The sequence below is a fragment of the Petaurus breviceps genome, unplaced genomic scaffold, assembly GCF_028583685.1.
Source record: "Petaurus breviceps papuanus isolate PSGF00001 unplaced genomic scaffold, PetGlider_PUasm1.0 90925, whole genome shotgun sequence".
NCBI lineage: Eukaryota > Metazoa > Chordata > Mammalia > Diprotodontia > Petauridae > Petaurus > Petaurus breviceps.
In genome coordinates, this window is record NW_027187380.1 from 26,283,945 (window position 1) to 26,302,965 (window position 19,021).

Sequence of the window (19,021 nt, forward strand, 5' to 3'; positions counted from 1 at the left end):
GTCAAATGATTGAAAAAAAAAAAAAAAGAAAATATAGGGTACCTCATAGGAAAAACATGAGACCTAGAAAACAGATCGAGAAAAAACTTTAGAATCATTGTACTACCTCAATACTATGACCAAAAAAAAAAGCTTAGATATCATATTCCAGGAAGTCTTTTCTAAAAAATAGAACTTATTGCTAGCATTATGTATACACACACACACAGACATGGATGAAAAGCCTCTTCAAGTGTTTTATGGAGCAACCTTGACCTCAGATTGTCAAACTTAGGCAATCCTCACTAAGTTTGGAGAGGCCCATGACCAGAAGACTGGCCACCAAGAGGTGTCTTATTAAACAATTCAAGGAACTGAGTTGTGATATAATATCACTGTAAGGAGTCAGCAAGGATCTTTTAAAAGTACTGAGATATAAAGAATACATTCATGTGTTGAGACTCATCTGATTTATAATCGTTAGGATCTGATAGAGGGAGGAAGGGGAGTTGGTGGGGGAGAGTGGTGTTCCTGTCCAGAAGACTTTATCCATCTTAAAAAAAAGACAAATGAAATAACTTGGGGAAAAAATAACACAGCTTGAGGCGGCTAGGTGGCACAGTGAGTAAAACGCCGGCCCCGGAGTCAGGAGGACCTGAGTTCGGTTCCAGCCTCAGACACTTAACACCCACACAAAAATACTAGCCGTGTAACCTTGGGCAAGTTACTTAACCCCAATTGCCCTCCAAAAGGCAAAAAACAAAACAAAACAAAAAAAACCACAGCTGACTCTTAAAAGAAAGCTGCAAAAAAAATTTTCTTATGGCTAAAAATATTGAGCAGAGGATAAAACACAAAAGCTTTCTGAAATAAAATGGAATTCTAAATATGAAAGCTATGTTGCTTTATGTCAATTAGTAATAATTTTTACTTTTTAAATCAATTATTACTTTACCCACCATATTTTTCCTTTTCACACATTGGAGTTTCTTCAATGATCTCAAAGCATTTAAAATATAAACTTTTAAATTTAACATTTGGAACATTTGGGTAGATAAGAATAACTTTAAAATAAGTTATCTGACAGTAAGTATAAAGAAAGTGATGATTATAATTAGAGAAGCATTTGTTTAAGTTTAAAACTTTGAAAAAGTAAAAGTTAGGTAAAAAGACTGGTGAGTTGTATACCAATTATTCACAATGTATTAACTGAAGAGGTAACAGATCAAGTATTATGTCCATCATATTTTAGAAAGAAGTTTTTTCCCCTATCTGTGACTGTCACTGATAAAAGACAAGGCCTAACATCTAAGAGAGATTTAATTTTCTCTTGGAACTTTTAAAACATTTAATTTTCCAAACATATGCTAAATAACTCCCTAATATATAGGAAACACAAAGGAGCTGACAAATACACTCATGATCTTAACTGATTATTATTTAGAAAGGAAAAAATAACAATAATTAAGCACTTATAAATAATATGGGATGTTGGCACTATGAATATAGTAAATAGAAAGAAATTAAGATGTGTAAAAAACATCAGTCTGAAGATGAACAATATTAGATTACAAGAGAATAGTACAACAAAAATTAAAATTTGCAGCAGCATCTGGCCATACCCAGATCAAGTCTGGCAAATTCCATGGAAAGTCTCTTTACCATAAGAATGGAGGATGCAAAAAGGGTATCTATGTGTGTTTCAACTACAAGTACAAAATGCCCAAGGCCAAAAGATGTACTTTCTATCCTTTCACTCAACAAATCTACAAGATGATTAATACTGATTTTGTTTTTGGTGCCAGTGTGATTTCTTGATGTTTTGGAGCTTGACATCTTGCATGAATTTTAAATGATAACAGATTGTATAATGTATAATTGTATAATTAATTGTATAATAAATGATAACAATTGTAACAAATGCATACAATTTTCAATGAAACACAGTACTTCATTATATTCACACTGACTCAGAGCATTAATGTGATTGTAATCTTAAAATTATATAGTCCAGGATTATCTTAAAATTTCTAAATGGAAAATGAATATAAAATATTTCTTCTAGAAAAAATCAATTAGTCTTTAAATGTTAATTTGAAAAATTAAAAAAAACCAGGGTCTAATTTGAACCACTAAAAGGAAAAATATCCAAGAGCAACAAACAAAAATAATCCATTTAACATTAAAAGAAATGCAGTAAGGTAAGATTTAACACGACTCAAGTTGTGTGAACATGCCAATACCATCATATGATTTATTAATTTCAAACAACTGGTCAAGACAATGTAAAAGAAGAGTCCAATTGATTGAATGGTAAATCTAGTTGGTGTGTAGGGATACAGTCAAGGAGGTCTTTAACATAACTGTTGAACATAGGCTTAATTAAGGAGCCTGGAACAACTATAAATTTTACTTTCATGTAAGACACTTTAAAAACATTATTATCTGTACTGCATTTTAATTCAACCTAATGAGTTTGCCAGATGATACATTTTACTTTATAAAACCACTTGCCAAATCATTATTACAATTAATTTTCAGAAAGAGAGAAACCATGGAAAGTTTAAAAAAAAATGCATATACTATTTTTTATTATGGTTGTTAGCTGGATGAAAACAAATGATAAACTGCTAAAAGGATTTTTAACAATAGAAAAAGATTTCTGAGTTACAACACAATTTTGATTAAACAATACAGTTGCATTATATTCTTGCACCAAATGCAAAAGCAAAGTTAAACAATTAGAAATCAAGGAAATGGTGTTCAAATAATGTTTTATATAGTTTTACTCATGTTTTAAATTTCAGATTAGGGAGTGGGGAATAAGAGGGAAAAAACCCAACAGGTACACTGTAATAATAGTCTTTATGCCCTCCAATTGTAATGCTTTCTTAAAAGCTTTAGGGTATTAAATACCTCATTGTAGATTATGTATCATCTCCTCTTTTGCTATAAGGTGTGTGGTTTTATTAACTAGAGACATCAGTGAGTTTAGTTTCTGAGACCAGTCATTTAGTAAGTTATTTGGGTCCTTCGGTCTCTGGAAGTTGATAATTCCTGCCAACCTGTCTACTTTAGCAAAGATGGTCTTATTGACTACTAAGTTTGAAAGAAATGCTTCTGATTCCTGAAAAGAAAAAAGCAAACTTGATTATTACAAGCATGTAAATGAACAAAACTCAACAAAAACAATTTATAAATTGACAGAAATAAGATAGAGTCGGGATTCATCATCACTAATAAGCAAATGGGAAATCCCAAGTTAATATTTTAAATATGACAGACAACCCTTATTTTCATATGACTTAATCATGAAAATTCTAGGGACTTTAGACTTCATGTAGCTGAAATACCAACCAAATACAGGTAACCCCTTCCTCTCCCTGAAAGATGGCCGTCTATTATTTGCTTATATACTTCATGTGATTACTACTTCATGCAGCAACTCATTTCAGTGCCTGATAGCCCCAATTCTTTAAAAAAATAAAAATTCTTCCTTCTACTAAGCTGAAAAATTCTTCTTCATGTCTACCTTCTGGTAGTTCTAGTATTACCCTCTGGAGTAAGGCAGTAAAAGTGAAATCTTGCTTCCCACATGAGAGTTTTTCAAATATTTGATAATAGTTATGCTTCTCCCTAAGTCCATTGTCCTTTGCACCAGAAGAAAAAAGTCCTTGGTTTCTTCAATTGTTCTTAAGATACAGTTTCCTGTTACTTCATCATACTGGTTGCCTTCTCCCAGATACTTTTTTTTGATGATTGTCAACATTCCTCTTAATATGTGAAGCCCTGAACTGGATAGATACTACTCCATACAGGCTTGACTCATATATACTATCATTACTCTTAACCTCTCTTGATTTTCTACTAAGTAACCTATAATCAAATTAGCTTCTTTTAAAAGAATGACACTCTCCCAATATTTATCGATGAAAGTGATAACATTTTTAGGAACCCCTCGGGGGAGTGGGGAGAAACATTTGGTGAGAATGAAATAGAATTAGATTGTCAGAAATTAACTTTTTAAATAGGCACTTAATTAACCACTCATATTCACTCACTGAGCTAGTAATCTAGGCTTTTCAGTCTATACTTATACAATTTATTGTATTACCCTAAATCAGAGTATCAAAAATGTGGCTCACATGACGTCCAAAACACTCCTGAGTGGTGTCCAAATCATATTAAAATGTAATTGGGAAATATTTAACAAAATAAATAAAATATAATAAAAAATAAGTAACATTAATTTTGTTTTTGTTAGTCAATATGCAGCCCAGATGAGATCCTTTGTATAGTTTAGTGGCCCTCATTTCCGTTTGAGTTTGACAGTATTGATCTAAATCACTAATAAAATTTTTAAACAATTTTTAAATTTCAACTTCAATTAATAAGGACCTAGCTGAAGTGCAATGAATTTGTTGTACTATTTATATCATTTACCTATTATAACTACATGATATATATAAACTCAAATTTCTGAACCAACTTAACTTTCAAATCACTCAATACATTGAAATGTATTTTAAAATGGCAATTTTAAATACTATAAAACAATACCCACAAGAGTCATTTCAACATTTAGCTTAATCTTTGACTACAAGTCATCTCAGAAATTTTTTGTTAACTCAAACAATATATAAAAGGTCAAGTTTTATTTTAAAATTCAAATTATATTGGATGTCATTTAGTAAGTGTGATACATTGGAAAGAAGACTTGAAGTCAGAGGACCTGGTTTAATCCTGGCTCTGCCACTTACTGCCTGATATGACCTTCCACAAGTCATTTAAGCTCTCTAGTCCTCAGTTTCCTCATCTGTAATATAAAGGGATTGGGCTACATAACTTTTAAGATATCTTGCCAATAAATCTGTGATCCTATGATTCTCAATATAAACAGGAATGGCCTAAATGGGAATAGTTAGTACTTACATCAACAGAAAGATCCAGAAGTTGAGCCATCCGCTTCATTGTTATCCTGGTATAATACTTGGCCATTATCCTAATATTCTGAGGCCAGGGTAGGAGAGGGGAAAAAGGAAATCAGTTCTTAGGATTACACTGGATAAAAATGAATCAAGCTACCCCTTTAGTATAATGGTTAAAAACCAGCTTAAGCACATGGAAACTTTAGGTCTTATATTATTTTAAACCAGTTAAAATCATTTTGGAAAATTCAACAGTTGTAATGTTACTTTAAGCTCTATTTTAAGTGTACATTCAAATAAAATGAGAATCATGTCCTGGGGGGGAGGGGAAGAAGCCTTAAGTCTCGAACAATGAAACCAACTAATAAAATTTTAATAAAATAAATAGAAACCAAAATATCTAAGTGTTATTTACAAGTAATCAAACTTAATTTATGATACAACTCCTTGTCAACTAACATCTATCAAGCAAAAAGCATAAGTGCCTATGAGACATTTCTAAGACAGAGTAAAAATGTTATCTTCCTATTCCTGTTAAGTTAGAAGTAATCAGATCTGTTAATAAAGAACTTTAAATAAGTCTTTTTATGAATATCAGGAATCTTAAGATGAATTATGGTCCCCAAAATGTCAATGCAAAAACAGGTACTGATATCCAAAAACTGATCTGAAATGAACAAACCTTCTACCTTGAAAAACAAAACAAAAACAAACTCAAAGCTATAACTTGAGACAAGAATTTTTATATGATTTATTTTATACCAAAGATCATACATATGTGTTTGTACAGACACTAAGGTGACTCATAGTGCTTGACCTGGACCAAATAAAACTCGATTGAGCTGGTTTCTCCACTTGTAGTTAGGTTTTTCTGTCAGTTTAGTACTATATATTATGTAATACACAGGCGTTTCACTGTGTTTTTAATTTTTTTATTTTTAATAATGGCTGTGCAAAGTTGTAGCTCTTAAAGAGCACATTTGAATGACTATTAGAAACATTGCAATAGTTGTTGGTGTGAGGAAATCACAAGTTTAAAAGGATCTATTCAAACCTACAATGAAATTGGAACAGTCACACCAAAATCACTGAGGAAAGTGTGGCCAAAAACATAAAATAATGCCAGGAACCAACAAACTACTGATCAAAACAGCCTAATTAATCCTCAGAAAACAAGTAAAGACTTTCAGGGGAACCAGGCAGATGGCGGGGTTATTAATGATTCCTTTATAATGCAGTATAAACTTCCTGAAGTTGGAAGACTAATGAACCACCTAATCACTGCTATAAAGAAAAACTGCTTATTATGGGCAAAACAATACAAAGATAGAACTAATTCAGATTGGGGGGAAAAAAACTGATCACTGATGAATTCATTCTTGACTAGAAATACTTAAAACCACTGTTAGAAGTAATAGATGTAAGCCTGTAAACCCTAGGCATCTTCATTTTAGATTATAGAACATGCACCCCAAACAATATTTTGGGCATTTCTGACTTCCAGTGTGAAAGGAAATTGTCACCATTTAGGAAATAATAAACTAAAAAATATGCTGACTGAAAAGCAGAATTGTTCCATACTTACAGAAATTTCCAAAAAGAATATTTCAACATGACCTTGCACAAATGCTACATATTGCAAAAGATTACAATTCCTCCAAGAGATAGAGATGAACATGTTTCATTGGTGTGAGAACTCATTTGACTTAAAGTCTATGAGAAACCAGTGGGCTATAACCAAGGCTATATTTGGGAAACTGGACTGTTCAAAGGTATGCTTAATATGCAAAGTAATAAAAGTATGGTTTCATGGAAGAATCAAACATAGTGCTTCAAAAAAGGGATGAAACATTGCACATTTTAAAAGTTTTTAAAAGCTATATATATATATATATATATATATATTTTTTTTTTTTTTTTGCCTTTTGAAGGTTAAGTAACTTGCCCAAGGTTACACGGCTAGTTTTTTTGTGTGGGTGTTAAGTGTCTGAGGCCAGAACCAAACTCAGGTCCTCTTGACTCCGGGACAGGAGCTTTACTCACTGCGCCACCTAGCCGCCCCTATAAAATTTTTTAATAAAGTTTACTGTTAAGTGAATGTATTTGTTCCAGTTAATACACACAGCATTGTGCTTCTTTACTGTTATTCTAAAATAATTTGACAATTAAAATTTTCCTTCTCATTTCATTTGCCTGTTTCATATGAAGCACGTTTTTTTTTGAAGGTCACATAATCACTTCCCCATTACTGTCTTTAGAGTTCAAGGGATAACTTTCCAAGATATTTATTAAACACTACGTACATGATACTATACTATTCTGTGGGATGAGATACAAAAGAGTATAAAAAACAATTATATACAGTTCCTGGCTCTCTAAGACCTTAGTATCCTATGAGGGGCATAAAATATGTACCTAAGCCAGAATGATAAAGGTCTAAATAAATATGATACAAAACACTGAAAATGGAAAATAAGAAATGGAGGAAAGACATAAATAAAAATAAGCCTGATGTAATGATTGAATTTGTAGTAACACAAAGGACATCAAAGTTTTTGCATAAAGTATATTATGGTTCTAAGCAGCAATGAAAAAGAGAGTCCATGACCAGCACCTAAAATCTGTATCTATGAACATAGATACAGCCATATCTACCAATATCTGTATCTATCTCTCTAAATATCCATTCTTAAGAAATACACCTCTGTTTTGAGATTCTAGAAGAATTTCCCCCCTAAAAGTTACTAAGACTGTAAAACAGTTTTTCGTTTTGAAGGGCCCAAAATAGAATATAAAATAGTTAAGATTAACAGAAGTGAAGGCACTGTTATCCACTAAAACTTAATCAAACTCAAAAAACTAAATATTTTATCTGAAACTTAGTAAGACAGAACAGAAGATGACTCATTTTCTCTAAGATCACACCAAAAAAACCCAAAATTCACTGTGTAAGAATTAAAAGTCACCAAATCTATTATAGGGTAAAAAACTGCCATGTACTTACATGTTCCACAACCCTATTTTTCAAGTCTTTCCATCTTTTTTCACCTTCCTCAGTATAACCGAAAACATCTGTTGCTGGACTCTCAAGAGAACCTTCTCTTAATTCCTTTCCGTAATCCTCAACTAGTGTGGTCCAACGCATCAATTCCATAGTGGTAAAAAGCTTTAAAAGATCCCTGTTGATAATTTGAAATGTTTATCATTTTAAACCATAAAAAAATTACCTTTGGTAGACTAAGGGTAGGCCCTCTAATTTTAATAGTATAACAAACTAAGAAACAATCAAGAGTATTCTACTCATCTAGTTTTTATTAATAATAAAATATAAATTGTTACTTATTTTCACTGATCTATTAGTATTCTTTCAATGTTTCTATAGATAGTTTTCCCCACATAACTGGTCATAACCCTTTTACTCATCGGTTTTCCTCTATCAACTATTACTATAAATGCAACAAATATTAAAGTCAAATTTTAAATTTACAGAAAAAAATCTAGATTTATAGATCTCTAGAAGTACATTCAGCATATCACAAACTCTTTAAAAATATTAACTGGAAAATTTTAACTAGTTGAGCCTTCTTACTAGCTGTGTGGCCCTAGGCAATCCTGATTGCCTCCCTCTCCCCTCAAAGCCATCATTAAAAACAAAAAACAAAAACATACCAAAATAATGTTCCACTAAATAGGATATGTTAAGGCACAGTATTACTGTCACAAAATGTACTTACTTATATTTTGGAATTTCTTCTAACTTTTTGTCACTGCTTATTCGGTGAACCAAATCTGACTGTTCATTGTCAAAGGGGGACAGAATAACATAAAGGACTACACTCTTCAGAGCCTAGAAAAAGTAATGGATTTAAGTCTATAAGTTATATACAAGTTAAATTATAGCCACAGGTTACATACTAAATATGCATAATTACATAACATACAAAATCAAATGACCATGTGACTAAGTAGGAACTGATATTCTGGAATGGTATTAAGACATTATCATAGTCCTTATGCCGTTTCCCCCCCTGAAATTTAATACTTAGTTCCAAGAGGGTATTACTTGCTCTTTTTCAAATAGTAGCTGACTATAATAGATTTTGTGATATATCTATTGGATTTACAGGACCTGAATGGTTTACTTTCGAACTGTAAAAGTTTCTTTAAGAAAATTAACTATGTAAATAATATTGTAGAGGACATATACAATTTAAGGACATTTTAAAAAGGAAACTTTATTTTATTTTTGCTTTTTGGAGGGCAATTGGGGTTAAGTGACTTGCCCAAGGTCACATGGCTAGTTTTTGTGTTAAATGTCTGAGGCCAGATTTGAACTCAGGTCCTCCTGACTCCAGGGCCGGTGCTCTATGCACTGCACCACCTATCCACCCCTTAAAAAGGAAACTTTAAAGAAATTAATTATATATAAATGGATGCTGCCAATTATAATTTGATGAAAGATATGCTAGCAACTGAGTTACTATATATATTGAATAATAAAATTTTATTTCTTTTTTTTTTAAAAAGCAATCGGGGTTAAGTAACTTGCTCAAGGTTACACGGTCAGTTATTTCTGGGTATGGTGCTGAGTATCTGAGCCCAGATTTGATCCCCAGGTCATCCCGACACTGGAGCCAGTGCTCTTACTCGCTGAGCCACCTGGCCACCCCTTAAAATTTTATTTCTTAAAAAGTAGTCCATGATGTAGACTGGTCATTAGACACATTAGTCTAAATCAGAAACTACCACAGAATTTCACATGTAAATCACTACCAAGTAACCGCAGAAAGAGCAATGAAAGGTTAAAATGTCTTCTAAATAAACTAAAGATTCTAACACTTTCCAACATGTAGCAATACCATTTCATATAATATTCTTACTTGCTGCCACTTTTCACTTTCAGCCTGGATACAAGGAGTATCATATATAGCTCTGTAGTGCTTACAGATGGACAAATAGGAACCTTCATGTTGATCCAGCTGAATCATTAAATTATAGTATTTCAACTTTAACTTCTAGGAAAACAAAAAACAACAAAACCATAATGAATAAGATTTCATGGGCTGTTCTGTTGAAGACATTTTAAAATTAAGAATGTAAATAAATGAGAGGAAAGTAACTTACTTCTGTATTTTCTTCTTGAAAGAATTTGGTGTTAATTTTTTTGCTGATAATCTGAGTACGAATGTAATCCTTTACAGCTAGGCAAAGCCTCATTTGCTCCAAGATAAATTCCACTCTCTCTTTCTTTTCCATGGACCCATATGTTTCCACCTGGGAGAGGAAGTAATTTCCAGAAAAATCTCTAACTACTTGGTAATGTTTTTAAACGGTAACTACTTAGTGATATTTCTAAAAGATATAATTAAACGAAGGAGTAGATATAAAAATAACTGACCATAACAAATAATATTTAGGAAAAGCTCCATAAATATAAGAAATTGTGTTGGGTACTGTATAAAATTAAATTATTCATGGATAGCTATAAAACAAGAAAACACTCTAAAACAAGAAAAAAAAGATATCATTTACATAATGTGTACATTTGGCTCTTGTGACCTTTATATCTACATAAAATAGTTGTTCAGACAAATGAACCAATATAGTTCATGAGGCATCTAGCATTTAAAAAGCCTTATTCAAGCAATATTATTTACATTAATGAAACTGTCAGAATTATCTAAATCATCTATGATTAAACAAACTTATAATGTGGACATCTGGTTTGTGTGATTACTCTACAACTTCCCAGTGTGTCTGTTCTTTTGTTCAACAATTATTTAATTAAATTCTAAATGTATACTTCTATGGAGATACCAAGATAAATGAAACATGGTCCATCAAGGACCTTTAAAAGCACTGTATTGATGAATGTATAATTTATCAGAACTACACAAAAACCAAGCAGATAGGAAAAGTACCTGCGGCTAGATTAAGATTCCTTTCCATTTTGAGGCCTCATGCCACACATTGAATTTAATCAATTTTAGACAATACCAAGCTAATAATCATTACAATTTAAGTTAAAATTTAAAACACAGATTCCAAAGAAAGGAACAGCACATTAGTGTCACTTAAATCATCTATTCCACTTATGTAGAATTAAATGTTCAAGTAATTACGGAAGTAAGGTTAATTCGTTACATTTGAAGTCTCTCTTCAAAACTTGCTTGGCAGCTAGAATTTGGTTGAAGTGTAATTGCATACTTTACTGCTACTTGACTAAATCTCACTTTGTTGTAAATCAATCTTATTCTTGGGAGCTGAAAAAAGAGGCTAATACTTTAATATAGGCTGCCTCTATTAAGAAATACTGATTTCTGCAGATAAAGATGTGTGCACCCCAAGACATAATGCATTACCTGGAGCTCTTGCAAAATAGATGCTGCCTCTTTGACTTCACCACTTTGTTCTTTGATTGTTGCTAGTGTTTTAGTCAATCGAGCACGTTCAATTTCCACATAAATCTAGAAACACAAGAAATATTTGCTGGAAAAAAATTTTTTTCCCACAGAAATGAGCTAAAACTTCAAAATGCTTACGTTAGCCTATTATCCAAAATGAGTATAATAAAATTCAACTTGATGATAAAATCATCTTGTTTATTAGGTATATCCCAAAGCAACTATAAAAAATACTTAAAAGAGAATACACCTTGATAAATACTTTCAAAAATCTTACACTTTTATAATTAAAGCCATAAAATTGTTTTGGATATCCCAAAACATCATCTGCAATAAAAGTTCATTAAATACAGTAATTTTGGTTGTGTTTTCAAATACATCTCACTCTTTGCTTCAATGCCATACTGATTGGATCTGTTGAATCCTAACAATGTTGGTATTCCCTTCATTGGAAGACACTGATGTATGCCTTCTTGTTTCATGATTTTTGCCTATGTTCTTTTATAGAAGCTCCCTGATGTGCTAGAGACCTTCCTGTACCTGATATAGTACTTCGAATGTTCGTGTGTTGTTTCTTGCTCTCGTGAAATTATTACCATATCATCTTTTCTAATCCTTTACTTCCTTGATGATAGTCCTTAGGCCACTCCTTGCACGTTAGTGACCACGGGAAATTTATTTTATCCTACTGGAGTCCACTGCATGCCTCTCTGTTGCCCTCTGGAACACTACTATTTTTAGCTCTTTAGAGATTACAGTATTTCAAGGTTTGCTGCTATCATTGAAAAAAATGTGTTACAAAGATGAGCTTTAAGTTGAAATTCTGAAAAAAGAAATCAGCTGTTATAGCTTTTTTTCCCTCCCTTTTGAAGGGCAATTGGGATTAAGTAATTTGCCCAAGGTTACACGGCTAGTTTTTGTGTGTGTGTGTGTTAAAGTGTCTCAGGCCCAGGTCCTCCTGACTCCGGGGCTGGCGATTTACTCACTGCGCCACCTTACCACCCATGCTTTTTTTTTTTTTAAAGAGGCAATCAGGGCTAAATGACCTGCCCGGGGTCATATAGCTAGTAACTATCTGAGCTCAAATTTGAACTCAGGTCCTCCTGACTCAGGGTGGGTACTCTATGCCCCTAACTGTTCCTCAGCTGTTACAGCTTTTAATCAGTGATCTCACTGATAGGCTTAGATGCCAAATAGGCCAAAGGCAAAAGGAAAGGCTTCACATATAGAAAAGCATGCCAAAGTGGCATATTTGTTGTAAAAAAAAAAAAGTGACAATGCATGGTCACAGAAGTGGTGAATGGTCAAACAAATTATGGAATATGAACTAGAAGAATAAGTATGAAGAATCCAAAAAAACATGTAAAAACATATAAATGGAGGCTGAGTGAAAATAGGCAGAACTACAACAATATAAAGAATGACTATGATACAGTAAATGCAAACACTAATAGGAAGCTGAACTCACTGCAATTACTGGTCTGGGAAACAAACATACTTCTCTACTTGCTTAGTAGACAGGAAAGGGAATATGGGTATAGAATGTTACTTATGTTAGGAGATGATATTTTATTTGTTGGTTTTGTTTAAATAATTTTGTTCCAGGGAAGGGTTTAGTGGGGAAGAACAGCTTAAAAATAAAATACATAAGAAATAAAAACAAAAAATTGGGTTTTTGTGCTATAGAGCATTATGGGATCACGAAACTGTACCACACAATTTTTAAAAGGCAATCCAAACTGCGCTCTTCATCTAGGCAGTACAGCAGACCCAAGTTCAAATCTAGTCATACAAACTTCTTAGCTGTGTGACCCTGGGCAAGTTACTTAACCTGTCTTAGTTTCCTCAACTGTAAAATGGGGATAATAATAGCACCTACCTCCCAGACTGACTGTGAGGATCAAATGAGCTATTTCTGTAAGGCACTTGGCATAGTGACTGGCTTATAGCAGAAGCTTAATAAAAGCTTATTCCTGCTCTCCTTCCCCCCTTCCTCTTCCTAGAACTCATTGTCTGATTCTAAATGTAGCTATCCTGGATATATGTTTTTATGTATTAATTCAATGGCCCAACCACCACAGTTTAGACAATATTTAAATCTTTTTAGTTTTAATATACATATTGTTAGGCCAAAAGCCTAACCTAGAGTGGAGAACCTGCAGCCTCAGGGTCACATGTGGACTTCTAGATTCTTGGATGAGACCTTCTGAGTGCAAGTTTAACAGAACAAATCCTTTTATTAAGAGGATTTGTTCTGTGAAGTTTTGGATTCAGTCAAAGGGCTGTACCTGAGAATCTAGAGGGTCACATGTGGCCTCAATGCCACAGATTCCCTACCCCTGGCTTAGTGTTTTCACCTTTTCAAATACTAATTAGATCAAAATTATTCAGAGCACAGAAAACAAATATTTCTTTGATACTCCAAAGGTCTGGAATCTCACCACTGAGGGTATTCTCTCAATATATATCTTGACTGGACTAGATCAGCACTTCTTAAACCGTGGCTCTCAATCCCATATGGGGTCATGTAACTGAATGTGGGGGTTGTGAAAAATTTGGCTACAGTGAGAGGTTTCTGAAAGTACAAGCAAAAATTAATTCAAAATTAAATGTGTAATGAATTCAAGGCATTTATGAAAGCACTTGCCCACAGTATATTGTGTAACTTCACTGTATCCTTGGTTTTGAACATACAACATGTGCATGTTGCACTGAGTATGCTGTCATACAATGCCAACAAACACTACCAGAAACACCTTGGTTCAAATTCAAAACCACTGTATGTTATAAATTGCAGTATTGTTATTGTACATACAAAACTGCTAAATGAATTTTAACTTGGGATTAGGACAGAATTTCCAACAATTTCTGAAATGGCCCTAAACATTATTTCTGCAATTGTGTACTATGTATTTATGTGAAGAGGAGTTCTCAGCAATTACAATTATAAAATCAAAATATCAATCAACTCTGAAAAATGTTAAAGATGCTTTACATCCTGCAGTATCAAATATTCTGCCAAGATTTAATTCTCTATGTAAAAATAAACAAGCACATCCAACTCATTAGTATGCAAATTTGTTTTCATCTCTAATAAATAGCAAAATTATATGTACAAAGGACTGCTTTAAAAAAAATTTCAGGATGATTTATTATTAGTAAATGTTTGATTTGAATACCTATTTTATATACCTATATACCTGGGGTCGCATAAAAATTTCTTTGGTGAAAAGGGGTTGCAAGTGGAAAAAGTTTAAGAAGCCCTGGACTAGCTGGCCTATTCAGTTATTTTCAGTTCTGAATCTATGCTGTTTCCTCTATTCCTTTTAATAATATAATAGTTGAAGTTTATGTACTGCTTTAAGGTTACAAAGTGTCTTAAATATGTTAATTAATTTGTTCTTCAAGAAATTTGTCATTTTGTAGCAAACTGGGTGAGGAACCTCCAACATTATCCATTACCAGACTTTAAATAATACAGTCTACCACTGGGCCTGTACTTTCAAATGAGATATCTGTAAAGTGCTTAACACAGTGAATGGCTCGAAAAAAGGCACTTAATGTTTGTTCCTGTCCTTCCTCCCCATTACTTGAAGCCTTTCCAACTTGGAAGATCTGTCAGAGCTTGTGGTCCACTGGTATAACCTTCAAGAATCTAGGCTCACTTTCATACCAAGTATTTATAAAAGAAATGGTTCAATGAGAATCAACACAAGCCATCTTATGGTACAAATAACCCCAAAGTGGGAGGGACAGAGCCACTAACTAACTGTGTAACTTTGAGTAACCTGAGTAGGGGCATTGGGCTTAATGAACTCTAAGGTCCCTCCAAAAAAAAAAACAAAAACCAAATGGGATCACAAAGAGCAGGACATGACTGAGATGACTGAACAGTAAAAACAAACTTAGATTACAAATGCATTTTAAAGTTTGTTGAAAAAAATTAAACCTTTAGTTATATTTATTTACAATGTATACTCTAGACCCATTAGTAGTTTTTAATAGATGGTATAAAGTTGTTTTTAAGTTATAATATTATATTAAGTACAAATCAGATTCGAGTTTTAAGGATTCTAAATACCAGGGTCACAAATGTGTTTCACAGAATTAGAGTTTGAAAGGACCTGGTCAGCCATCTACTCCAACCCATGTAAGAGAAAACATCTCTACCACAAAATGTCAATAAATAGGGCAAATTAAGTAAACCAATAGGTGGTCTTGCAATCTCTGCTTGAAGACATTCACTGGTGCTTTCATCCTAGGACTTTGGAAGGCCGTTAACATGCACTTGCAGGTAATTTTAATTGTCAGGAACCCTTTTACTTTAGGGTTAAATTTTCCCCTTTTAGCTTCTACCCATTGCTCCTGGTTTTGCCCTTTACAGTTACGTAAAACAAATCTAACCCTTCTTCCACTTGGCAGCTCTTCAAGTACTTGATAAAAGCTGCTGTGTCCCCTTGAACCTTCTCCAGATTAAACATTGCTGGTGTCTTTAACTAGTTCTCACATGAAATGGACTTAATGTTATTCACCATCCTGGCTGCCTTTTCTGCTAGATACTCACCAATTTATCAATGACCTTTCCAAATTACAGATAAAGTGTGACCAAGTCAGAATACAAAGGCACTATCACTCCTTCCCAAGATTGCATTAGGGTTTTTTTTTATTTTGTTTTGATTACCATGACATAGTGTTGACACATGGAGTTTGCAGTCCCATATAAAGCCCAAGTCATTTTCAAGCAAATTGCTGTCTAACAATATTTTCCCTATCTTGTATTTATGAAGTGGATTTTTTAGGTATAAGTGTACAAAAATCACATTTATCCCTGTTGAATTCAGCTCAGTGCTACAGACTGTCAAGATCTTTCAGGATGCTGACTTACATTGAGTGTGTTAGCTATCCCAGTTTTGTTTCAGTTGTACTATAACATGGTTTGTACTGATTCTCACTGCACCATTTCTCTTATAAATACTTACTCTTCAGGACCCTGTTTGGGGTTTTCTTGGCAAAGATACTGGAGTGGTTTGCTATTTCCTTCTCTAGATTATTTGACAGACAAGAAAACTGAAGTAAACAGGGTTAAGTGACTTGTCCAGCATCACAGTTACTAAGTGTCTGAGGCTAGATTTGATCTCAGGAAGACTTATCTTCCTCACTCCAGGCCTGGTATTGGAGACAGAGATCCATTTTGCCACCTAGCTGTCCCAACAATCTAAACAGCCCAGGACATTAATTTTTAACAACAGTTTAAAACATAGATTCTTAACCTGGGGTCTGCAAATTTTGTTTTAATTAAGTATTTTAATAATTGGTATTTCTGTATTTCAATATAATTGGTTTCATTCTGAGAAAAGGTCCCTAGGCTTCTCCAGATTGCCAAAGGGGTCCATGACACAAAAAAGGTTTAGACTAGCATAGGAATATTTAAAATTCAAGGATACAAAATCAAAATAAAATGTTTTACTTGATAACAGAAATAATTCCCACAAGATCAAGAAAGAAAGGAACTGTCTAACTACATTAACTGTTTCCTATCTGTTCCTGTTGGAGAGGTACAAAAGTCAAGAAAAAAGAACACCAACAGGAAAATACTTGGTTGAGTTTTTATCCTCAACTAAACAGGTGTATCAGCATGGATGACTAATCTTCATTTTAACATTCCTACCTACAATGATGGGATCACACTTAGAATCTTTGTGATTAAAAAGTCCCTCAACTGTAGATAAGACATTAGAAATTATTATCTATTAGCCATATATCAACTTATGCCACTAGTTTACCTTTCCTTCTGTCACCATTCTAAGAGTATCAATTAATCGAAGTTTGATGGGAAGATCTGTGATTTCCTCAACGTAAATACAACATTGTTGAACCATTTTTGCAACTGCCTATATAAAATGACAAAAAAAAGTTTGTGTAACTAAAATTAAATTAAAATAACAGAAAGCTGTTAATTTTATTGATTAAAGTAATATAGCAAAAATTGGAATCTGAAACATTTCAAAAAGTGATCTAAACCTGAATGTAGACAAAAATACATACATATACAGCAAAGTAGCAACTCTCGAGTACCCAGTAAAATAAAACACAGCTGAAAAGAACCAGGGATCTAAAGTGCTCTGAGTTTGTTGTGAGGACAAAAAAAAAAAAGCACTACGACTGTTTACATTTATAAATATATCATGATTATACAACACACACAAAACAAACTATGGATGAGGGTAGTCAATGATCAGACAGCCAACTTCTATAGTCTCAGAAGGGAGGGGACAGAAGCCAAAGAGCCAACTGTATAATACTCAAGAGCCTTTCAATGCATTGTCATGATGACTAATGACAGTAATCAAGATTTTAGATCTAGAGAAGGACTTATGGATTAAGTCTAATACAAGATGAATCCAAAACCAAAAGTTTAAACTAATTTCATATCCATATGTACAAGACTATCTCAAACAAAATCACAGGAATTATTAACAATGAATTTTATTAATTATTAATATCATTGGTAAAAAGGAATTCCCAGAGATGAAACTCTATCAATGCAAAATAGCATCTCTTCTGCAACTTACAGTGTTAAAGAACTGCTAGGGGCCCTGAGTAGTGAAGTGACTTATTCAGAGTCCCAATAACATATTTTAAATAGCTATTTTAAAAATTCTCTCAACTCTATACACAGTAACAGAAATGTTGTAAAGATCATGAAAACCATGAAACATTTAGCTCCTTGGAGAAAAGCAATGATCAGAGAGAATTGCAAACGACCCATGATGAAAAATGCTATCTAACTCCAGAAAGAGAGAGACCTGATAAACTCAGAAGGCTGACTGAAGCATACTCTTTTTCTTGTGGTTTTTGTTGTGTTTTCTTTTGCAACATGGAAATATATTTTGCATGACTTCACATGTATAATTGAAATCAAACTGCTTGCCTTCTAAAGAGGTGAGAGGGAGGCAGATAATTTAAATCTCAAAATTAAAAAAAATGCTAAAGATTTTTTTTACATGTAATTGGGAAATAATTTAACAATATAAATAAAAAATTTAATTTAAAAAATTCACTCAGAAAACAAGGTCAGATTCTTTTTGAAAACAAATTTCACTTTCATTCTCTGAAGGCTAGAGCAAGGGATTTATATGAATCCTGAACTCCTATTTTCAGTCCTAATACTGATATAATATTTTAACTGCTTGAAAGCACTTAGAGATAATTTTGGAAAGGATATGTTGTTAATAATAAGATGTACCAAAAAAGCGAGAAATATAAAAATAGATATACTCTAGACAAGTCTGCTCAAAATTTAAATTTATATAACATTTAAATAACACTTAACAGTTTACACATAGCTTTCCTCCTAATTGATAGATATGAAAATACAAATTCTATTCACCCTATTTTATACATGAGGAAACTGAGGCTCAGATAGCTATAACCTGAGTTGCCCATTATCTTTGAGGAGGCAGACTAGGGCTTAAACCCTCAAGTCTTTTTATTTCCAGTTCACTTTTCTCTAGATTGCACCATGTGGCCTCTGTTAGAGACGGGGTGGCAGATATACAAGGATGTAATGACAGTCCTATAGATAATCTTAAACTCAACATGTTCACAATGGAATTCATTATCTTTCCTCCTAAGCACTTCATTCTTTCTTTTTTTTTTTTTTAAAAGCAATTGGGGTTAAGTAACTTGCTCAAGGTTACACAGCCAGTT

The 19,021-nt window shown here is 33.1% G+C and overlaps 1 protein-coding gene across 1 annotated transcript in view; it reads right to left on the minus strand.

Moving 5' to 3' along the window:
• Positions 1-2,202: 2,202 nt before the first annotated feature.
• The window catches only part of PSMD12 (proteasome 26S subunit, non-ATPase 12), a 31,017-nt gene continuing 14,198 nt past the window's right edge, over positions 2,203-19,021 (minus strand). The window contains exons 4-11 of the mRNA XM_069076610.1: positions 17,095-17,202; positions 11,270-11,374; positions 10,032-10,181; positions 9,788-9,922; positions 8,642-8,754; positions 7,912-8,086; positions 4,912-4,989; positions 2,203-3,106 (exon numbers count right to left, since the gene is read on the minus strand). Of these exons, the coding sequence (XP_068932711.1) occupies positions 2,897-3,106; positions 4,912-4,989; positions 7,912-8,086; positions 8,642-8,754; positions 9,788-9,922; positions 10,032-10,181; positions 11,270-11,374; positions 17,095-17,202 (1,074 nt within the window). The 3' untranslated portion in view covers positions 2,203-2,896. The remainder of the gene's footprint in view (positions 3,107-4,911; positions 4,990-7,911; positions 8,087-8,641; positions 8,755-9,787; positions 9,923-10,031; positions 10,182-11,269; positions 11,375-17,094; positions 17,203-19,021) is intronic.